The sequence below is a fragment of the Crocuta crocuta genome, unplaced genomic scaffold, assembly GCF_008692635.1.
Source record: "Crocuta crocuta isolate KB4526 unplaced genomic scaffold, BGI_CrCroc_1.0 scaffold31, whole genome shotgun sequence".
NCBI lineage: Eukaryota > Metazoa > Chordata > Mammalia > Carnivora > Hyaenidae > Crocuta > Crocuta crocuta.
In genome coordinates this window covers 11,532,143-11,556,401 of record NW_027528362.1, presented here as the reverse complement: position 1 = coordinate 11,556,401, position 24,259 = coordinate 11,532,143, and the positions used below count along the sequence as shown (strand labels likewise).

Sequence of the window (24,259 nt, the reverse complement as noted above, 5' to 3'; positions counted from 1 at the left end):
ACTGGGAAAGAAGACCGATCCAGGAATACAGTGACCTCATTCGAAGTCGGGTTCTACCTCAGGTTGGCCATCGCCTGGCCTTCTAGGCCTTCACAGTCTCTGGGCCACAGCTGCACCTTTGCAAATGCGGGAATTAGATGAGGCAGCATCTCAGTGTGTGTTGTGCCTTACAGTTCTGTGGTGCTTCTACATACTCTCTCCTCCTACATACTCTCTCCTCCTACACGCTCTCACCTACGTCTTTAAAAATCACTTACACACTCAATAACTTCACAGATTATATATAATATCATAGGTCTACTACTAATGATAATTATAAGTAACTAGTTAAAATACTCTTTTTCATATAAGAAGAAAATGATTCTAAATAATACAATTGGGTCACGTGGTAACATACTTATCATATGCATATTTTCTATAAGAAAATGGAAAATATGGGGCACTTGGGGGGCTCAGTCAGTTAAGGTTCTGACTGTTGATTTTGGCCCAGGTTATGATCTCATGGTTCGTGGGTTCCAGCCCCATGTCGGACTCTGAGCTGACAACTCGGAGCCTGCTTCCAATTCTCTCCCTAATCTCTCTCTGCCCCTCCCTTGCTTGCTTTCTCTCTCTCTCTCTCCCTCAAAATAAGTCAATAAACATTTTAAAAATGCAAAGTATGTACCTTGACTGGCGGTGTGTGATAATGTATTAAATGTCTATGGAACAGCTCTTCTTTAAGTTTCTATTCCACTTGTAAAATGAAGCAGATTTCATCCATAATCATTGTGATTAACTACAGCATTCATCTAAGTTAACTTCTAGATATTTAAATTTTCACTGATTATCCATTTGTACACAATGAAAATGTATGAGAATGCTATTTTTCTAGAAAAAGGAATCATGTTTAAGTAATCATTGCTATTTATTTCGATACTCATTAAATGTTTATCAATCATGACAAAATATTTATGATACGAGATTGATTTTTTTAAAACATGAGATGTAATNGGGGGGAGCCTGAGTGGCTCAGTCGGCTAAGTGCCTGACTCTTGATTTCAGACATGTCATGATCTCACTGTGGTGAGATCGACCCCAGGTGAGGCTCCACGCTGGGCCTGGGACCTGCTTGGGGTTCTCTATCTCTCCCTCTGCCCCTCCCAAGCTTTCACAGGCTCTCTCTCTCTCTTCCTCTCAAAAAGAAAAAAAAAAAAGAAGGTGGATACTGATGAAGATGGACTTCACAGTCCTCTCTTCTCAGCTGACCTTTAGACAGGCTTCTCCCCAACTCTAGACGGCCGCCCTTCCTTTTCTTAGAGCTTAAAGAACTTTCCACTGTAAGTTCTTCCTTTGTCCTTCCGAGATGTAATATTCTACAACTGGCAATGTGCTTCCCAAGGACCTGGGAGCTATTCTGCAGAGTCGTAACCATGAGGCTTGAGGGAGGGGGCCCCAGTCTCCCGGTCTCTACGGGAGGCTAAGAGCCGCACTTCCTTAAGCATCAACTAGCGAAGTGTGGATGGCCCTCACATGGGCCAACCTTCCTGCTAACATCTCCCAGGCTTTTCCACAAGCTCATCCCAGCACTGAAAAGCTCTCTGACCTTTTGTATCGAGTGTCAAGTTCAGTCCCTCTCCCTCTACTGCAATAGTCTTGAAGAAATTCTTCCCTTCGTCTTTAACTTCTCTGGTATAATTTTTCTTTGGACATTAATGAGTAAGTCTTTTCATGCTTCTGTCTGTTTTCCTGTACTTTCGAATTTTTCCTCAATGAGAAAATTTTAATTATATAAAAAAGGTCTATCAGTGAAAGAAAAAAATAAGATGGAAAATAGTAAAAGAAGGCTTAGGTAAAGCAGATTTCACAAACATAAAGAAGATGAAATGGCTACCATCCAAGAAGAGTTTAGATTAAATGGGCGAGAGATCGCTTTAACTTGACTGGAAAAAACCACATGGGATTGTACCAGCAGACAATCAATCTCTGAACTCTACTGGATTTATTCAAGACTTACTTATTTCTATAAACATAAAAGGCATTTCATGCAGAGCAAATGTGCCTGTAGGAACTGGGATTTTATTTCTGAAAGTGGAAACAGGAATGTTAGAAAATAAAACTAACAAAAGTAACAATCATTGCCCATTATGACACAGCAATTCTGGCTAGAAAACAAGCAAAACTGGCTATATTGAGATATAGTAGGCCAACAAAGAAAAAATCTAATCAAAACAAATGTAAAGAAATGGCATTTGTGGGGTACCTGGGTGGCTCAGTTGGTTAAGCATCCTACTTCAGCTCTGGTCATGAGTTTGTGAGTTCAAGCCCCGTGTTGGGCTCTGTGCTGACAGCTTGGAGCCTGGAGCTGCTTCAGATTCTGGGTCTCCCTCTCTCTCTCTGCCCCTCCCCCCCTCAAAAATAAACATTTAAAAAAATGGCATATGTGACTCATTTATTGCGGTGGTAATTTACTGAGTAAATAGTTCTCAATTTTAATCCTAACAGCATAGCTACATAAATTATTTACTATAGGGAATTTGGAGTTTTTTTGCATCTACAAAATCATTATCCGGAGGTTAATTTTGAATGAAACACTTATTGGCCAGCTTTGAATTAACTGCTATCTTCACCCAACACTCCCCAAATGACTTTAGTTTGTGTAATAAAAAAAAAAATTACACTTAAAAAAACACTTTGGTAAAATATTCCTTGTGTTTATAAAACAAAAATGTCAATGTGTCTCATGGTAGAACAGGAAATGACACTGTTTTTAAGACATTTTATATTCATCTGGTAGTTGTCAACAGGCACCCTCACAGAAATTTTAAAAATCTAAAATAAAATAAACTGAATGCATCAGCTCTGGGAATCCACGAAGGGGGTTCTGAATAAGCCATGTTATACTGTTAGAAGTCACTGTCTGTGTTTATTTTTAGAAGGTGTTTATTTTCCTGAATAGGTATTTAATGAATGATATTTATACGAAACATGATTATCATTCACTTGAATGAAGGAAACACTTAATAATCCACATTTTCAGTCATTTTTAGCAAGTAAATTTGATAAAACATTTATATAAAACATTTATATTTATAAAAAATATAAAAAGAGAAGAGAACAATGTGTGTATCTAGTGGTAGATGAATAAACTGCTCTGAAAGGTAGTGAGCGCCATCTCTGAGGCAGTTTCAAGTGGGGGGGAAGAAATGACTAGAAACGATAATGCCTGTCCCCTCCCTCTACCTCATGAGTTAGGCAGTGTGTCTTCTAGACTCAGTAAAACCAGAGACTCACGACAGTCTGGTTCACAACCAACTTTGGAAGATTGACCGGTTACCCAACCATGTTTGAGGGACAGTGTAAACGGTTTAAAATCGGAAATCAGACTAACTAGTTCTCCAGGTCTCATGTCCCTGGATTGTGTGACATTTCTCTCTGTCCCCCACTAGACCCCTGTAAGCTCCGTGGAACTGACGGACAGCTTTATCAAGACTTCGGGATTCAACACTCCAAAGACTGAAGAATCCAAGGCTAGGAGTCTGGTCCGACTTTACCTGAGGTGAATTTATTTGACTGCAGAATGTTCATGGAAGCTGGGCTGATTTTAAAAATGTTCAGGTCCTTCAACAACAACCACCTCACAGGACAAACCAGAGATGTGGTGTTCCATCATCAGGGACAAGGTGATTAACGACTGTAGCCCAACCGTGTCTAAGGGTCTAAGAGTAAAAACGCGCTTTCCAGGATTGCTTACCCAAGCGTCCTGAACTGCTGGGAGGTGGATCTGTAAAGAAAGCCGTGTGTGGTGTTGACACATGGGTCAAAGCCCGTGTCCTTCACTTGCAACATAATTTTTTTTTTATAGACTTGCGTGACATGACTATGCACATGGTGGGCCTAGGGAGATGCTCAAGACGACCTTCGTGAGCCCGCTCGCACTCAGGCTGGAGAGCATGAACAAAACGTCTAGGCAGCTACAGACTCGCTGTCTCCATGAGTCTGTCACACCTCTGGGCTTCTGTTCCTCCACAAATAAAATGTAGATGATTCTGTCTAGCCACCCCAAGTCACGGGGTTTAAGTGAAGATCCCTGGAAATGACTATTGAAATTGCTCTATTATGCAAATCGTATTTATTGTCCATCGAGCAGCCAAGGCTGAAGAAGAAATCTTGAGTGGCCACAGTTGGCTCACTTTGGATTGAAGGCATGGTGGGCGTCTTTCAGAAAATGGCGCCTCTTCAAGGCTTTCCATAACATCTACTCTAAGACCGTCATGAGTCTAGGGTTTTATTGAAGTCAAAGACACACTGCATAACCTATACTCTGACCCTTAAAAATCACCACAGGGTATTTCTTCTCATCAATGGCCACTTGCCTGACGCACCCTGGGACCCACGCACCCCAGCCCCTTGTCCTTGTGTACTCGGCCCTTCTCAGGTCCACCTCTTTGCATGCTTTTCCCCATCACACCTTCTCTCCATCCCAAGTGCGATATGACTCAGAAACCCTGCAGACCCAGCCCTGAGGCAACCTAATCAAGGGATGCACCCACCCCAGGCTGGTCTTCTCTGAGACTAGATGTTTCTTTCCAGCTGCTTAGAAAAATAAGTTTTTCTCCATATGGTCATATTCAGTTTGAAAGCACCAAACTGAAAGCTAAAGTCTATTGTCTCAGCTTATAGCTAGAAGGGCTTTATTCTTTAGACGATTATGCAAACCAATTAGAGACAAACGAAGAACATCTGTTTTTCCGTTTGTCATTTCTCACGCACGGATGCAGTGTCACAGGGGGCCGGATACCGCTCTAAGGGTTTCAGTAAGATTGTCATCGAGGTGCCAGGAGCACCTTCGAGAGACTGCCAGCCTCATCCCCGTGCGGTGTCCTACACGGCAGTCCTGACGCTGACCAGCCACCGCACAGATATGAAGGGCACAAATGAAGAGCACTGTTCCCATCAAGGCCGCTGGCCCTACCTGAGACACAGCCACGAGTCTGGGGGTCTCCACGCCCACCCACACTTCTGACCCAGCCCCTACCACGTACGGCTGCCTGGGGGTTGATGACTTGCTAGAACGACTCACGGAGCAGGGCCGCACCATATTCCCTATTTCAGCTTTATCACGCAGGACACAGAGCAGGGCCAGCCCTGCGCACAGACGCCCGGGGGAGGTCAGCAGGGCCCTCCCCGTAGAATCGGGGCACATCACCTTCCCGGCTTACAGAGGTGCTCCCCACCCGGCAAGCTCCGCCGACTCTTCCTCAAGGTTTTGTCACGCAGGCATGACGGACTCAATCACTGGACCCAGAGCCCAGGCCTCCCTCCTCCTCTCGTGGAGGCCAGGCCGGCTCACTGCTCAGTCACTATTCACATCGCTGGATCGGCCGGCGTGATCAGCCCCGCTCCCACCCAGGCACCCTGGTGGCATAAATTCAAGTTTGACACCCCCCCACCCCCGCCCAGGGATCTTGGACATCAGAGACAGTCAGTCCTATGGCTCGGGAATTTCAAGGTTTTAGCATCTCCCCTCCCCGGAAGCAGGGAGAAAGGCCTGGACAAATTCTTACTACACAGCACCCACGGTTTACACTTGAGGAGAAATGCAGCAAAGACTTTGACTAAACTGCCCGAGTCACAGAGCCAGCGGGTGCGAACCAGCATCGGAACCAGGATGTATGGTCTGCGATCTCTGGCCGTAACGGCCGCACAGCACAGGGCCTCACAGGTCGCCCTGGGGAGTCAGTGTAGACACTCAGGGCAAGCAAGACCAAGGGTGTTGAACACGGTAGACAGAGAGAGTGGTCCCCTGCTGTTCCATGGCACCGGCAGCTTTAGCTTAGAAGCAGATCAGCAGCAGGCAGCATTGCAAGTGCCTCACGCTTATCGTTTCTGCGGAAGTGAAACGTCTTCCCGATTAGACTCTCTCCCTGAGCGCGCATAGGAAACGCTTCTGCTACACTGACAGGGATCCAGAGCTGAAGCTGACCGACCACAAGAGGAAACTCACAGGGGCAATTTCCTCTTTCTAGCCAAATCAGGAGCTTTAGCGTCGCGAAGAAAAATGACCTCCTCGGGGCGCCTGGGTGGCTCAGTTGGTTAAGTGTCCACCTTCGGCTCAGGTAACGAGCTTGTGGTCTGTGAGTTTGAGCCCTGCATCAGGCTCTGTGCTGGCAGCTCGGAGCCTGGAGCCTGTTTCAGGTCCTGTATCATCTCCCTCTCTCTCTCTGCCCCTGCCCCGCTCATGCTCTGTCTCTCTCTCTCTCTCAAGAATAAACATTTAAAAAAAATTTTAAAAAGAATGTAAAATTTCTGCACTAAAATCTAACTGTACCTAGTTGGTATGCCATTTCGTCTATTTTCTATTGGTTCATGTTTACTAATAACACTATAAAGGCAAAGAAACACAGATGAAATGTATCACAATCATAAATCATAAAAGACAATTTACAAATGTACTTAATTGCTATCCTTAAACTAGTCAGGTCTATTTGCAATTTTTTTCAGGGTTAAAAAAAAAAAACCTTAAGATTATGATTGATTTGTTCTTTAATTTTCAATTCTCTCTCTGAACAAAGAGAACAGTGGACTGCAGTGAACAAGAAGGCCGAAATTCAATATAAACATATTGCAAAGTTTCTAAGCTCCAAGTCAGTAAGAGAAAATGTAATCAAGACAATTATAGTGAATTGGATAGCATAAACAGGCCACTCATTAATCTGCTCAAAACCTACCGTTGAATCAACAATATAAAAAATATATATAAGAATATCTTCTGGGGCAAAATGGCTCTTTTCATTTTCTTTTATTTTTTAAAAGGAGAAGACATAAACAAAGCTATCGATGCATGGACAAGTTAGTATTTATCCCAAATAACTTATTATGAGAGAATTTGGTTTGAACTCAAACTTGGAATCTGTGTACAGTTTAACAACTCTTTAACTGGAAAGCCCATACGTAATTCTAACAGTAAAATGGAATATACTGGGTATTGATTTTACTCTGAACATATGAAAAGAAAAATTCTTCCATAGCAAATGTTTCCATTACTCCTCTCATTCCAGGGCTATCAGTAATATAATCATGTAAGCATAATGTCAAACTATTCCAGGCATTCATTTGGGGTCACTTGGTGGTAATCTTAACCATTCCTGACTGGACTCTGACTTCTAGTTCTATGGCTTTTTTTAATCCCCTTTTCTCCCACATCATTGTGATAGCACTTTTCTATTTCCTATGAAAACACGATGCGGATGATCTGGGGTAGGAGTGCTGGGCTCTAAATCTTGATGTGTCATATCCCAGCTCTGTGAATTTGGGGAAATGAGAGAAGCGTAATCAGGCTTTGAAGGTGGAAGAAGATAATCCATGAAATTCTTCGCGGGGTGTCTGACATAAAATCAAGCTACTTTCCAACACAGGTAAAACGTCTAATCCAATAATGAATATGTGTCAGTATCAAGTGGAGAATTATTTAGAGTAAATGTATGCATTCACACACAACGTTAGCCTCTTGAATTATCAAGACTAACTTGAAATTAAAAGTATTATTGACTGGTAGTGATGGCATCAGTGCTGAAATACATGTTTCCCCTCTGAGCTTGCTTATCCAGCACAACCCCCTTGTGAGTGGTCCACTGGAAGCCTCTCCTCTCCTCCCCTGGAAAGGAAATCAAGTCATGCTAAGTCTGGGCATCCAGCATCTCTGATGCATGAATCTGGGAAGACCATCTCCCTAGCTCCCCTCTCCTTATTCTTAGGGTTTGTCCCTGTCTGCTGTGAGCTTTGTCTGGAAGCTCATCATGTGGGAGACCCCATTGGGTTCACAGGTACCTTGGACCTAGTTGGTAAAGCAGCCTAATAATGGGATCCATTTAGGGGCATCTTGGTGGCTCAGTCAGCTGAGCGTCTGACTCTTGATTTCGGTTCAGGTCATGATCCCAGGATTGTGAGATTGAGCCCCATGTCATGCTCCATGCTGAGTGTGGAGCCTGCTTCAGATTCTCTCTCTCCCCACCATGTGCCCGTCTCCCTGACTCCCTCACTCTCTCTCTCGATAATAAAAAAATGATAATGGGATACATTGGTAAACACTTTCAGCCACCACATTCAGTTATGTCCTCCAAAGCATCCCCTATCAGTGATCAGCTGTGATGTGGCCTCCATCATTACTCTGCAGTTTGTCTGAACCCAGACTGTGTTATTTACTCAGGGTGCCCTCAAACATGCCAGTATTAGACAGACTCTCTATTGCCAGAAAAGAAACAGTTTCATGGAAAGAACTTTCCCAGGGTCCCGCTGCTTGTATATGGCAGATTTTGTTTATCAAAGTGAAATATTTTTTCCTTATGCATTGGCTTCTTTCATTGAGATAGGATTCACATAGCACAAAATTCACTTTTAAAGTGTACATTCAGTGCTTTTGTTTAGCCTATTCACAAATCTGTGTAATCACTGCATCTACTTCTGGAACATTTCCATTGTCCCCCAAAAGAAACCCCATATCCCTTATGAGTCATTCAGGGGCACTGGTTGAGCGTCCGACTTGGGCTCAGGTCATAATCTCGTGGTTGGTGAGTTCGAGCCTCGCATTGGGCTCTCTGCTGATGGCTACGAGTCTGGAGCCTGCTTTGGATTCTGTGTCTCCCTCTCTCTCTGCCCCTCCCCTGCTTGTGTCTCTGTCTCTCAATAATAAATAAGCATTTAAAATTCAAAAGAAAAGAGTCATTCCCCTTTACCCCTGTCCCCACTTCTGGAAACCACTAATATACCTTCTGTTTCTATGCACCATTCAATTCTGGACATCACATCGCAATGGGATCATATAATACATGGGCTTTCTGGGTCTGGCTTCATTCACTTAGCATAACGCTTTTGAGGCCCAGCCTTGCTATAGTGTGTATCAGTATTTAGGAGATATTTTAGACAGGAAGAAATCATAATGTTTTGTACTGTAGAGAGGAAAAAAGTGATTATCCATATTTCCTGCTTTAGGAATTTGGCCATTTTAACAGTTACAGGAAATCTTACAAATCAGTTTAGCAAAAAATGTGGGGTGTGTTTAAAATCTTGTCTTTGGTCTCATGGTGACAAATTGATCCAGTAACTAAACTAATAATGTTTAAGAGAATCAGAGAGTTTTGCGAAAATTATGCTAAACTCATGATTGTCCACAAGTATTTTTTGGTGAGTATGTTGACAGCCTCCATTTTCTAATTCTTCACATTAAAAGTCCATCCTAATATGGACTGTAAAATGATGGTTAACAGGGATGGCAAATAAAATGGTCAGCCCTCAGCGACAAGGTCTAGGACATCAGCATTCTACACTGAAGGCACTTACACCTTGCTGGAAAGTGCTGGAAGGTCATGGAGAATCTCCTCATAGGGCTCCTCGGCAGTCAAGGCAGGAACAGATAAACGTTCTTTGACCCTTTCTTCCCAGGCAATTTCGGCTTTCAGCAGCATTTCCTCAATAAACTCAGAAGCAGCAATGTCTACAAAAAAACAATAAAAGAAACAGAAGACATAGGTGGCGAGATCACAGGAAACGATTCACTCTGAATGATTCTGATGCCAAATGCCAAAATTTATCAACACATAGAGCAAAATGAAAAATGTTAAAAGTTTATGGTAGTAATGAAATTGCAGCACTGCTATTTTATTTTATTTTTTTAAATGTTCTATTTATTTCTAGGAGAGAGAGAGAGACAGCATGAGCAGGGGAGGGTCAGAGAGAGAGGGAGTCACAGACTGAAACAGGCTCCAGGTTCTGAGCCGGCAGTCAGCACAGAGCCCGACGCGGGGCTCGAACCCACGAACCGCGAGATCATGACCTAAGCAAAAGTCGGACGCTTAACTGACTAAGCCACCCAGGCGCCCCATAGCCCTGCCATTTTAAAAAACTATCTTGTTTTGTATCAGTAATATTTAATTACAAAAGAAACGAAAAATATAAAATTAATATTCACCAAGCGGTGACGTGTAAAATCTAAACTCATGGAGAGGCTAAGCTTGAAAGAACCTAATACCATTTTATTCTCTGTAACTCTTCCTTCATCTTGATGAATCAAAAACATAAAAATAGTTATGCCTTCCCGAAGACTGGGTTAGTATAAAACTTGTAGTGGGCATTCTACAAACATCCCACTAAATAGGTAGATGGACAAGTAAATAGTTCTGTTATGAAAACACCAAGTCCAGCCTTTCTCTGTGATCTGTGTTTTTCAATCTGAAATATAATTATATTTCCTGATAAATTACAGGCTGACAGTGACATCTGAATATATTCAGGCGGTAATACAGATGTGCTTTCATCAAATTCATACATACCAACAATGGAAACTGGAAGTCAGTCAATCCAGAAGAAAAATTTGCATTTATAACCAGGAATCTAACAGGTGCACCTCTTCCTTTTCAAGCCTCATGACTGAACTGCATGACCATCTAAATCTACACTTTAGTTATGTGTCTTTGTGGGCAGGGGTGGGGGTTCATTCAGCCCCCACAGGAGATATTTATGCCAAGATTGTAACACTACCTGTTCTAGGGTAAATCCTATCCACGTAACCAGTAGAGGCTTCCTTGCCTTGGGTGATTATTCTGTCCCACCTAACAGCCACACCTCAAACTGCCTTTCTCCCCCAGATAATTCTTTATGTGTCCATTCCAAATTCAAGGAATATAAAATGGCAAGAATATTGTAAAATACTGATGATGATTTTCACCTGCCTAGTCCTCATATGGGTTTCTACTTTACTGTTCTTGGGTTCATTCTTCTTGCTGTTGGATTAGATGTTGGTACTTCATGCATTTACTTGAAACTCTCACTGCATTATAGCTCTTTGTCCCTTAGTGTAAAGAAGTATTTTCTCTCTCTTTAACGTGATTTGAATTTCATTTTCTTTTTCTTTCTTTTTTTTAATTAGAGAGAGAGTGTGTGTGAGTGAGGGAGAAGGGCAGAAGTGGCGAGAGGCAAGGGAGGGGGGAGAGAATCCCAAGCAAGTTCAAAGTTCAGTGTAGAGTCAGATGTCGGGCTTGATGCTATGATCCTGGGATCATGACTTGAGCTGAAATCAAGAGTTGGATGCTCAACGGACTGAGCCACCCAGGTGCCCCAAGAAAGAAATATTTTCATTCAATCAACAAATGATTACTGAGAGCCCATCACTGTCACTCATGACCAATCAGGTATAGAAAATGGATTGTACTGATGGTAGACTCAGCCACCATGGGCAAAATTGTGCTTTGTCTTCCACAGCCACCGTAGCCTTGAAGTGGCCAAGAGCTGAGGCCAGACCAGATATTTAGTCATGCCCTGGGCTCCAGTACTGTGGGTTGCCTTGGGTGCCCATCTGGGCCCATTTAGGTTTAGTGTTAACTAGGTAGAAGTGTGACAGATGGGAGTCCAGGCATTCAAGAGTCAATCATATATTCTCTTCTCTGGGAAAGAAGCCAGGGATATCAACTTGAAAAATGTGATCTGTTGGAACTATAGTAAACAGAGGATGTGACATACTTCACAATGCATTTTTTAAAGAATAGGAAAAAAAACTATACATTTCTATTTGCTCTTTTAATATTCACCATTTTGAAATCTTTTTTATGTTTATTTTTTGAGAGAGAGAGAGATAGAGCAAGCACTAGAGCAGAGGGGCAGCGAGAGGGGGAAGACACAGAATCCGAAGCAGGCTCCAGGCTCTGAGCTGTCAGCACAGAACTTGACATGGGGCCCGAACTCTGGAACTGCAAGATCATGACCTGAGCTGAAGTCAGATGCTTAACCGACTTAGCCACCCAGGCTCTATTAAAGAAAAACAAAAACAAAACAAAAACAAAAAAACACATGCTTTTGTAGTTAATGCTAAGATTACTACACTATCATTAATATTAACTTGATTCTAAAGTTTTAAACTATAAAGCTATCTTAGAGTTTTGTATGTTAAATCTTCAGTTCATTTGAACAGATAAGATGGATTAGGGGTGCCTAGGTGGCTCAGTTGGTTGAGCATCTGACTCTTGATTTCGGTTCAGGGCATGATCTCACGTTCATGAGATTGAGCCCTGCATTGGGCTCCACACTAACAATGGGGAGCCTGCTTGGGATTCTCTCTCCCTCTCTCTCTGTCACTCTCCAGCTCATGCTCTCTCTGTCTCTCAAAATAAATAAACATTAAAAAAAGATGGATAAACTTAAACAATATTTAAGTTAAAAAAATAAGAAACAGAGAAAAGCTCTCACTCTGTCTTAAGCTGTCATTAGTCATGTCATAATACTCCTTTAATTACATGCAATGAGAAGTCTCAGGCATAAAGTGCTTTTAGATTATTAAAGCTATAGCAATAAGAATAAATAGAATTATGTTACTTAGATCAATTACTACCTTCAAAATTTGTATGTCATTTTATTACTTCAGCTACACTTTTCTTTGTTATTTAGATTTTTATTTTTAATAAGCAAATAACTGATTAGTAAATGTGTCAAATTTTAAAAGCTAGAAAATGAATACACCATCTATTTTTTAAATTAGTATATGCATATATGCAAGAACAGTTGTAAAAAGAACTCTAGAGATTTTCAGAAAGATACTTCTCAAAAATAGTAACATTAAGATTTTCAAAGTTTTAAATTAGCTTGAGAAAGTCCATCTTGATTTCTTAAAGTATTCCTATCTGTACAGAAGAAAACATTATTATTGTTTAAAATTACTCTAGTGAAGGGGCCCCTGGGTGGCTCAGTAGGTTAAGCTCCAGGACTCCGGATCTTGGTTCAGGGCATGATCTCACAGTTCGTGAGCTTGAGCCCTGAGTTAGCCTCTGTGCTGACCGCAGGGAATCTGCTTGGGATTCTCTGTCTCCCTCTCTTTCTGCCTCTCCCCTGCTTTCTCTCTCAAAATAAATACACATTTTTCAAATATTACTCTTGCGAACAAGTAGGTATTTGAAATGATAAGAAACTAATTAAATAATAGCACAAATATATTTTAAAGCCATTTACGTGGAAGGAATCACTGCCCAGGAAATTAAAGCCCTGGAAGCAAATTGCACCAGAGTCCAAGGGCACCCTATAAATGGAGCCCCTCTTCCCATTCTTGTAAAGGCGCAGGGGGTAGGGCACAGAGTCTGCGACCAGTGCTTGGACCAGAGTGTGCACAAGAGCAGACTCTGGTAATGATGACTGAACAACTTTGGTAGGACAGGAAGAAGACAGTAACTGCGCGGTGGTGCCCGGATGCTATTACCCACCTGACGCCTTCTCTTCATTGCAGTTCAGAAGGTTTGGATTCGCCTGATGCATCAGAAGAAGCTTCACCAGGTTTGTCTGAAATATTAAAGATCACGGATATAAGAAACGGTGTGATGGATACTGAGGTTCATGAGTCGGTGCTACAGCTGGGTCTCCAGGGCCCTTAGAGTCTGGTGGGTGAGAAGGTGGACGCATAACTCTCCACTGCCAGTTTTTTTTCCATTTCTTATTAAAAATAAAATGACAGACACTCCCACAAAAAATTAGCTATCAAATGAGGAATAAATCGCTGAGGATTTGAAAAGGCTCACTTAACGCCTTCCAGGTTTATTTTAGGGCATAGTCTACGTGTTTTGTTTTAATTTAGCAACTCGATTAAAGTCTCACCGGTACTGTCTAATCACCGCAGCCCCACAGATAACATGAACTAAAGTCACGTGGGAAGTTAGGGAAACTTCTTCTCAAGCTTTAAGAAGAAAGCAACTTTTAAAAAATATAATTTATTGTCAAATTGGCTTCCATACAACACCCAGTGCTCATCCCAACAAGTGCCCTCCTCCATGCCCATCACCCACTTTCCCCCACCCCCCATCCATCCTCAGTTTGTTCTCAGTATGTAAGAGTCTCTTATAGTTTGCCTCTTGATCAGAGATTAATTTATGTTTTAAACCTTATTATAAAATAGAAATTCAAAGAATACATATAATGTACACGTACCACTGAAACAGCAGTAATGAAATAAATTCTAGTGTGTCCAACTTTTTCAAATAGGTCATTCATGGTATCTTTCTGCATTTCTTCCCCAAATTATCCCTATCTCCTGGAGTTGGCCACTGTTGTGAATTTTGGGCTACGGCTATGTTTTCTTTATAGGTTTAACCCTTAGGTACAGAAGTATGTCCAAACAACATATTGCCCAGTTCTATCTGTTTGTGACATTTATAGAAATGAAATCCCAGTGTCTATATTCATTGAAGCCTTGCTCTGGTGACTTAACACTGCATTTTTGAGAATCACCAGAGGCAATGGATGTAAACAAGATTTATTCATTTTCTTGGTTGTCCGTAACGGCACTGTACAAATGTATCGCAATTCGTCCGCCCTCCTCAGTGGGCATTCTAGTCATTTGTGGTCACTTTCACAAATAATGTTGCTACAAATACTCTCATTTATTTGTCTCAGGACACATGTGCAGGTCTCTTCAGGATATAGCTCTCAGAGGACAGGAATTGCAAGGTAAAGATCTGGACATCATCAAAGTGGTTAGAGTACCCCAATTTCCTTTCCAAAGAGCACCTAACCCTGTCGCTCCATATTCTATTTAATAATTTTGTTATTGTACACTTACATATTGCTAGATCCAGATTCTCTCCAACACGTGTTATTGTCATTTTTTTTTTTTAAATTTAGCTTTCATACTGGGAATCCAGTCACATTTCAGTCTACTTTTACTGATTTCCATGATGGCAAAGGACACTGAACACCTCTTCATGTGTTTAGTGGCCAATCTTAGATTTTCTTTCGTGAAGTGTCCGTTCAAGTCTTCTTCGCCCATTTATCACCGGAGTGTCTGTCTTTTTATCAGAGGTCTGTGTTCTTTGTGTGTTCTAGACACACTTGTCAGATACGTGTATTCCAAATATTTCCTCCCATTCTACAGTCTGCCTATTCATATTCTTGAAAATGTTATTTTTTTAAGAACTGAAGGTTATTTTCACTTTGTTTTGCTTTTGTTAAGGTGCAACATCGGTACTTTTTTTCTCTAGAGGTTAGCACTCTTTATGTTCAAATAACTCTGCCTACTCAAAGATCATGACAATATCATACTATATTTTCTTCTAAAGGCTTTATAATTTCAATGTTTATACTTATGGACTACCTCAAGTGAGTTTTCACAAGTGGCACATAAAAGCTCAAATTTGTTTTGGTCCAGCACCAGTGTGTTTTTCAGCCATATTTCTTGAAAAACATTTTTTCTCTCTGACCGAATTGCTTTGTTACCTTTGTAGAAAATTAATGGAATATATAAGTCCCTGCCCACTTCGGAACTCTGGTCTATGTTTCAGTGATCTATTTGTCTAATCTTACCTCACTCCCTAACTACTTTGATTAGTGCAGCTTTATAGTCAGTATTGAAATCACATAAGTGAAAGGCTTACAGTGAGTCTTGAAACAAATCTGTAATCTTCTTACTTTTTGAGATAAGTTTGTCTGTGTAGATACTTTGTGTCACCATATACATTTTAGAATGAACTTTTCAATATCTAAAAGAAAGGGCTTAGGATTCTGATTGGAATTGCTTTAAGTAGATACTGTATTAATTTTCTATGGCTTTTTAAAAATATCACAATATAGTGCTTTAAACAAAAAAGAAATGATTATCTTACAATTCGGCAGTCTGACACATGTCTCACTAGGTTGAAATCGGCGTATTGGCAACAGTATGTTCCCTAGTGGCTCTCAAGGAAGATCCGTTTTTTGACTTTCACAGCTTCTAGAAGCAACTCATTCCTTGGCCTGTGGACCCACCCCTCATCTTTGAACCAATAACGCTACATCTTTCCCACCATTTTTGCATAGCCACACCTCTCACAGAATAGTTTTGCATAGCCACACCTCTCACAGACCCTGAGTCAGAAAGGACTGCTTCTCTGCTTTTAAGGACCCATCCATCTGGGTCATCCCTGAAAATCTTTCCATCTCAAAATCTGTAGCCCACCACGACTGCAAATTTCTTCTGCCTTGCCAGGTAACGAACCTATTGACAGGTTCTGCGTTATTAGGGTGTGGACATCTTTGGGGGATAATATTCAGCCTTTCACAGAGAGCTCAAACATAACTCGCTGTCACTACACATGCATGTGGCTTGCCTCTCCGTTGAGTTGGCTCTTCTTTCATTTCTCGCTGCAGTGTTTCATTGTTGTCAGTGTAGAAATCTTTTGTTAAAATATCTTCTGAAACGTAGTATTACATAATACTATGTAATATATTATGTTTATGTTTTTCATGCTATTGTAAACAACTTGATAAATGCACTTAATGGTTCTACTTTTTCCATTTTTTACTGATTCCTTTGGCATTCTTATAGTCCTTTCTCCTTCCCCATCTGTATCTTTTGTTTCCATTTCTTGCTTTATTATACTGATGAGAACGAGGCTGGCTTTTCCAATCTTGAGTTTTGCTTTTGTGCCATGCACTGTGACGTTCTGCCCACATGGGGAGCTTCGATTCACATCCAGGCACACTGAGACGTCGCCCCTCCCACCAATGATCACTCTTCTTAGTCTTCTCATTAAAAAATTAATTAGATTTTAAATAGTCTGCTCATTGTTAGCTTTCCCAAAGCCAATTCAAAATCAGTGTTTGGTTTTTCAGGACACAGATTACATCAATAACATTTAAACTACAGTACAGTAGAGAGACTATATTTAGAAGTCTATTTTAATTTCCAAGTAGATAGTTTACTAAAGAAAGAATCTCTTGAAATCTGAAAGATAAAATATAGAGAGCAGATGCCCAGGACATGAAAATATGTACAGAAAAGAGTTTTGATTATAGTAAAAATCAGAGAGACTTGCTTGCATTTAAACCATATGGAAGGCACGAAGGAAAAGAAAGATGGGAAGCAGGAGAGAGGGAAGGACAAAGGAAGAAAAGGAAAGAGAAAAGGAAGAAGAAAAGGGAAAAAAAAAAGAGCCAAAAATTTGCTAAGATTGCGTTTGGTTTCCACAAATTTGGAAGAACAGTAACAAACCTACAAGCTTTCATATCTCTGCAAAAATGTCAGACCATCAGAGTCTAACAATGAACTTCGCATTTCTAAATTCCATGCACGGTTTCCGGAGCTCCAGAGAGAACCTGGTGCAATCTCTCGAGCAAACCACTGTTCATCGACAGCTTCAATTAGAACTGCAGAAAGCATTTAAGTAATAAAAGCAAAATGTTTCCTACGTGAAAATCTTCAACAATAAAAGCAACTCCATTTTATTTCAGGCCCATAAAAATAAGCATTCAAGTGTGGAAGGAGGAAGCTTCTCTCATTTGGGGAATTCCTTTCTTTTTTAGACTCGGTATTTCCCATGCTCTTCCAATGAGAAATCAGGAAGGCACACCCCAGAACTAAATTAAACAGGCCAGTGCTAATTTCAATTACTCTCCTCTGAAACATTTGTTTTATCCTCACAAAAGATCTTTAGGTAAATTGCTTCAAATGGAATAGGTCGAGTGTGTAACCCAGTAAGAATTCATCTGCACTAGTATAAGAACATTATAATCACCAAAGGCACCGGAAGATAAGGTGACTGCTGTGTGCTGTGTGTTGGGGTGGGGGTGGGGGGTGAGTGGGTAGAAGGAGACTGTAAATGGCTAATAGAAAATATACATTTAAGCTGAAACTTAAAGCCCACCCAAGTTTCACTGGATATGGACTTTATTCATTCCTTGGAGAGCTGTCCTTCTGATTGGATGAATTTAGCAAAATTAACTCCTTGAAAGTTATTTAAATTCCCTCTCTGAAGAGTCAAACAGTAGCAATGAGTGGCGATACCTGGCTTCTGGCTGAGACGCTGAAAGGGATGGTTTCGCAATCTAACAAGAAGACCCTGAGACGCTAAGGTCCAGAACTCACAGTGCTGCCTCCTGGTCACAGGTGTCGCTCCGCACCGCAGTGTCACTGCCCCCACTCAGCACCCCCAGGACGATGTCGGATCCACAATACAAAACCGTCTGATGAACTGTTACCACGCCCCCCATTTGCGACCCAGCTAGGATTTCACGTGGAACAGAGCCCTGCCTCCGTCCTTCAGAACACGAGGTCGCCAGTCGGCCTGCGTCTGTGCGGCCGCCCAGGGCCGGACCTCCTCGCCCCCGCGCAGCAGCCTCCCTGCCCCACGACCCTCCACGGTCCTGCTCCCCAGTGAACCCTGCGCTCCCCCCGGGGGGCTGCCCGTGCCGTCCGCCCCGGCTGCGCTCCCTGTGCCCACGCAGCTCTTCCCGAGTGCCCATCACAGACGTGAGCTCCCGGCCCCCGCGCCCTGGGGTCCCTCCCGCGGGCCAGCCCGCCTGCTGCGCAGGTGCACCCACGGAGGGCCGGCGGCACGGCACCTGCACCCGAGGCCCGCCTCGGGCCCTCTCGCTCGTGGGCAGAGCTACGCGCTCTGGGTCAGGCCCTGAGCCGATGAGAAACGCTGCCGTCTGCCCACTCGGTTGGCACGCGCGATGCACTGGAGGGCAGCGGGGACGGGTGCAGCCCACCGTGACAAGTGACACGGCTCAGGGACGCCGGAGGGCGCCTCCTGGCTGGAACCCGGGAGCTCCGGGGAGGCAGGCACCGCCGCCTGCTCCTCCGTGTAGGGAAGGCCCGACCGCTTAGCGCTCTCCGGGAAAGCNGCGACGGGAGGCGGTGGGGGGGGTGGGCGGTGGTCAGTCCCCACGCGAGGTACCGCCGCCTTGGACAGGGCGGGGGCAGTGGCTGCACCTGGCGTAGCCCCACGCCTTTCCCAGGTGGGAGCCCGCGTGCAGCTCGGGGGCTCATCAGGCACCGGAGGGGGAGGAGGTGGGAGCAAGGACGATGACCAGTTCTGTGGCCAATAAATGATGCCCCAGAGAGAGGGCAGCTCGCTGGGGCTGGAGGAAGGAGCTGATGATCCCCTTCCTCCAGGAGTGGAGCTGGAGGCCAGGCTGGTAGAGATTAACCCGGTGGGCAGGGGTCCTCAGGGGTCTGCACGGTGAGAGGGACACGAGGCAGCTTTGGGTGCCACAGGGAGGCAGGGCACTGGGAGCTTCGGCGAGGGGANGGGATGGTTTTTATGTTTCATTAAAGCAAAGAAGAAATACCTGAAAAACAAAACAACAACAGAAAACAAAAATCTCCAGGGATATCTTAATTCATATGAACTTGGGAAAAGATGCTTTTGAGAATACAATGGACTCCTTTGAACATCAATATACGTGGGCTGTGTGATATGAAATACTCTGGAAGCGAAGGATATTTAGGTTGTAGCACGTGTGCTGTTACTTTCCTATCATTTGTTGTCAGATGACCAATCCTATGATAAACACTAAAAATACGTAAAGGCTAGAATCAAATTTTACTTTATGTACGACTCATAAAAGAACAGGGGCGCCTGGGTGGCTTAGTCGGTTAAGCGTCCGACTTTCGCTTAGGTCATGATCTCACGGTTCGTGGGTTCGAGCCCCGCGTCGGGCTCTGTGCTGACTGCCAGCTCAGAGCCTGGAGCCTGTTTCAGTCTGTGACTCCCCCTCTCTCTGACCCTCCCCTGCTCACGCTCTCTCTCTCTCTCTCCTAGAAATAAATAAAAATTTTAAAAAAAATTAAAAAAAAAAGAACTATAAAACCGAAAGACATTGGTCACATAAACGACTCAGTTCCCAGTTTTAGACAAGAATAAGCATCTCTCTGTTCTCACTGGGAAGTTAGTATAAAGGGAAGTTTTAAAATATATATGCCATCCCAATATTAATGTCAATAAGAAAAACTGTTACAAGTTATGAACTACCTTCTCCATAAAGGTATTCATATTTGTAAGGTATTTATAAGAAAGTGAAAGTGCTGTGAATGTCTCTAAAAATGCCATTAGTCTTTAAAAATGTTAGCACGTCTAAAGCTTTTTTTTTTCTGAACAGAGATATATTTACAGTAAATTTCTTTAGAGTTCTAAATCTCCATTCATATTACTTGATATTCAAATAAAACCTGTTTCTAAAATATTATTTCCAAAATGAATGTTAAGTGGTATTTTTACAGAAGAACAATTTTATTTTTTTTAATTTTTTTAATGTTTTATTTATTTTTGAGAGAGAGAGAGAGAGGCAGGATGAGCAGGGGAGGGTCAGAGACAGAGGGAGACACAGAATCCGAAACAGGCTCCAGGCTCTGAGCTGGCAGTCAGCACAGAGCCCGCTGCGGGGCTCGAACCCACAAACCTTGAGATCATGACCTGAGCCGAAGTCGGACGCTTAACCGACTGAGCCACCGAGGCACCCCACAGAAGAACAATTTTAAAGATCATTCTATACATCATATGGTATTTTTTTGACAAAATAATGGAGCTATAATTTATTCAAAATCTATTAATAGGAATCTCTTAGTTTTTTTCTAGTCCAAATCGAGGGGCAATATTTTGGTTTTCATGTCATATATTCTAACAGAAAAGCTGCCCTCTGCCTCTAAGCATTAGCACTTTGCTTTGAGTTCTTGGCTGATCAATCTGTCTTTTTAATTCCCTGGTTAGTCTGCTGGACGTGGAGAGTAGAGGGCAAGCAAACAGTCTTCCCTACTTGGAGCTTACCTTCTGATGGAGGCCCCAACTGAGTAGGTATAATGGAGTAAAATGGAAAAGGCACCTGTGATCTTCAGATCTATCCTTGGTACTGAAATGTGCAAGGCTTTAGAAAATACTAAATTAATGGCTAGTCATTTTCTAGAGAAGCTGAGGATAAAGGTGACATTATTTTTTAAATATGCCTCATTTGAAAACTATAATTGGGCATTTCTGGAAACCTCTGTGTCAGATATCTGTCTGTACAAATCTTGCAACTGAATCAGTTGACCAGGACACACCCCCATTGATGTTCAACATACATCCCATACATTCGCCTGTCGTTCCCCAGAATGTCCTCAGCTATGTAAAAATCCCCCCTTTTAACTGAGGTTGATGGCTCTCATTGATTGAAGACCCTGGGACCAGACTCCATGGAAGAAGAATTAGTGAGGCTCATTAGGTTCACGCAGCCACTGAGTGGTTGAGCTATGTTCAGAGCCAGCAAGGAGGCCATGGGAGTCCTCAGGATAAACCTGCCTTAATCACTTGGTTAGGCAGAATGAAATATAGGTGTTTGTGTGGGGAAGTGTCTGGGAAATACACGCAAGGATAAAAAAATATATACATCATTTTTCAAAAACTGAGGTCAAATATTTTTCAGCTCGTCTTGAGAGAATAAATGGAGCAATTGGAAAGTGTTTTTTAATTCACTTATCATTAATAAATGATGAATGTTAGGAAGATAACTGGTACACCAGAGAAGTAGTAACAAAAACATCAATCTTAATTACTCTGCATCTTGCAAAGGAAATGTAGCTTTGAATCAAATTTCCCATGTTAAGTTCATAACTGTTTCTCTAGGCTGAGAACAAAAATTCCGAAAACCCAAAGTTTGAAAAATTGTTCAAATATGGCAGGTAATGGGGTGAGAGTACTAATATGCATGAATTCTCCTTGCCTTATTCCTCAGCCATCTCATATCTTATAGCTCGTGTGGGACAGGAATCGCCAGCAGGCTTTATGAAGTCAGCAGTAATTGTATGGGGTTTGTGTTTCTTACACCACCAAGGCAGGTATATGCTATATATGCATGTATACGTACATATATGTATATACGGTAATCATTATTTTGTATATATGTTACTCTATACCAAATGGTATATATGTGAATCACATATTTTTTGCAAAATGTAACTGTGTAAATTAACACTTAAAAGAATCTACTTTCATAACTAAAACCAAATGCCAATCTTTTTACCATACAGCCAACCTGTTTTATTAGTTTAATATATTCACTCGTCTTGTATCACAGTTCTAGAAAACACGTCTCTTTCCATGATACAAACTTTATCTGACTCTCATCCTGTTTTTTAACACCTTATCATCAAATAAAGCTCAAATGTAGCCCCTTTAAAAATGTAGTTTCTTGGGTAGAACTTCCCCCTTCTGGAGAGGAGGGTTTCCCATGGACCCCCAAGAGGTCATACAGAGCTCTTGGGCTCTGAAATTGCAGGCACATAACTGAGAAAAGAATCAGGAGCTGCATCTGATTGCCTAAGGGACATAACTTCTGAAAGCCATGAATTCTTTCTGCCTTAATCATCTATAGCTCCCAGGAAGTGGAACAGAAATGCCTGGATGTTCTTTCAAAACAGGAGTCAGGAGAAATCAGTCACATTGAGACACATTCAACACGTAGAAACACAGATCCCAACAGACACCTTACAGTGGAAGTTATACAAATGCACCTTCGATTCTCTTCTGCCCACAGGTGGGTTTCATGTGAAAATAATCATAAAGAAACTTCTTCATCACTCTTTTTTTTTTTTTAATTTTTAAATGTTTTATTTATTTTTGAGAGAGAGAGACAGCATGAGCAGGGGGCGGACAGAGAGAGACACACAAAGAATCCAAAGACAGGCTCCAGGCTCTGAGCTGTCAGCACAGAGCCTGGTGTGGGCCTGGAACTCACAAACCGTGAGATCATGACCTGAGCTGAAGTCGGACGCTCAACCGACTGAGCCACCCAGGCGCCCCACTCTTGATTAAGCTTTATAAGGCTTGCAGAAATAAGTAATTGTTTTGAAATAGAAACAGTTTTAAAACATACCCACTTAGGGGAACCCGGGGGGCTCAGTTGGCTAAGCATTCAAATACTGGTTTCAGCTCAGGTCGTGATCTCACAGTTCTGTGAGTTTGAGCCCCACATTGGGCTTCCCGCAGACAGTGCAGAGCCTGCTTGGGATTCTCTCTTTCTCTCTCTCTGCCCCTCCCACTCTCTCAGAATAAATAAATAAATAAAACCTTAAAAAATGATTGTTAAAAAAAACATACCAACGTAGCCTGGTTTCTTCCTCCTCCTCCCTGCCAATTACAATAACCCCTGGAAAACACAAGCAACCCAGGAAGAGGTGTGAAGAGGCGAGGAAGAAGGCAAAGTGGCTCAGGCCCAGCGGAGGGGAGGAATCCCAGGCAACCAAAGGCTAGCCCAGACCCCGTGTTTCCAGCCCAACTTAGGGACAGAGAAGGGCCTGGGTAGACGCATCCCTGACACATTCCAACTGTGTCACTCCAGCAACTCATTCAATATCAGGTGAGTCCAGAACCATGATCCACTAACATGAAGTACCAGGCCAAGCACCTTTCTTACACTGAGCTGAGACCCCCCTCCCCAACCCCAACGAGAGGCAAACACAGCTGGGAGGGGGCTGCAAGAGGGAGAATGCCCCAACAGGCCCCCAGCCCTGAAAGTCTTTTGTCCCTGTGGACATCTCCCTACCTCACCCAGAGACATGGGGTAGCCTGGGCTGGGAGAGAACCTCTTCCACCCTTTGCAGTAACCAGCAGCAAGCAGTGAGAACCCCAGGGGCATCAGATAAGCCAGACACCTCAAGGGGTCTGAAAATGAAACTGTCATTAGAACCACAAGCCACCCGAATGCACCAGGCCCTGCATGCTGAACTTAAACAGGCGGACTACAGTAGATCTATGGAGGACCACGCTTCTCCTAACATAATCACTGAAGTGTCCAAAATGCAATTAAAAGCGCCCTGTTATGCCAAGATCAGGACATCACAACTTGACTGAGACAAGATAATGAACTGGCAACAAGAGCAAGATAGCTCATGCGGGAACCATGTGATGACGAGGCTAAGGCAGCACTCATAAGAATGCTTCAACAGGCAACTACAAATTCTCTTGAAACAAACGTAAGTCCATCAAAGACATGGAAGTTCCAATTAAAAAACATAAAAGACTGATAGGGGTGGGGGGTAGGGGAAAGGGGGTGATGGGCATGGAGGAGGGCACTTGTGGGGATGAGCACTGGGTGTTATATGGAAACCAACTTGATAATAAACTATTAAAAAAAAGAGCTAAATGGAAATCACAGAACCAAGAAATACAATAACAAATAAAATACACCAACTCATACCAAATATTTCATTTGACCTGTAATGAAGTAAAACAAAAATCACACACTGGGTTATGATAAAAAAAATTTAAAGGTCCAATAACAAAGTAGTGCTATATTTAGTCCAAGCCATGTCTTTTAAAAAACCTTGTTAACCGAGTGCCTGAGTGGCTCAGTCGGTGAAGCATCTGACTCTTGATTTCGGCACAGGCTTCCTGAGGTTGAGCCTGAGTCGGACTCTGAGCTGACAGCAGGGAGCCTGGTTCAAATCCATTTTGTCTCTCCCGCCCTCTGCCCCTCCCCACTTGCTCTCTCTCAAAACAAACTATAAATAAATAAATAAATA

General features: G+C 42.6%; 1 protein-coding gene across 1 annotated transcript in view; it reads right to left on the bottom strand.

The window, feature by feature from the left end:
• MYO16 (myosin XVI) overlaps window positions 1-24,259 on the bottom strand; it is a 461,549-nt gene that overhangs the window by 330,610 nt on the left and 106,680 nt on the right. The window contains exons 7-8 of the mRNA XM_077754002.1: window positions 13,218-13,293; window positions 9,316-9,469 (exon numbers count right to left, since the gene is read on the bottom strand). Coding sequence (XP_077610128.1) covers window positions 9,316-9,469; window positions 13,218-13,293 — 230 coding nt within the window. The remainder of the gene's footprint in view (window positions 1-9,315; window positions 9,470-13,217; window positions 13,294-24,259) is intronic.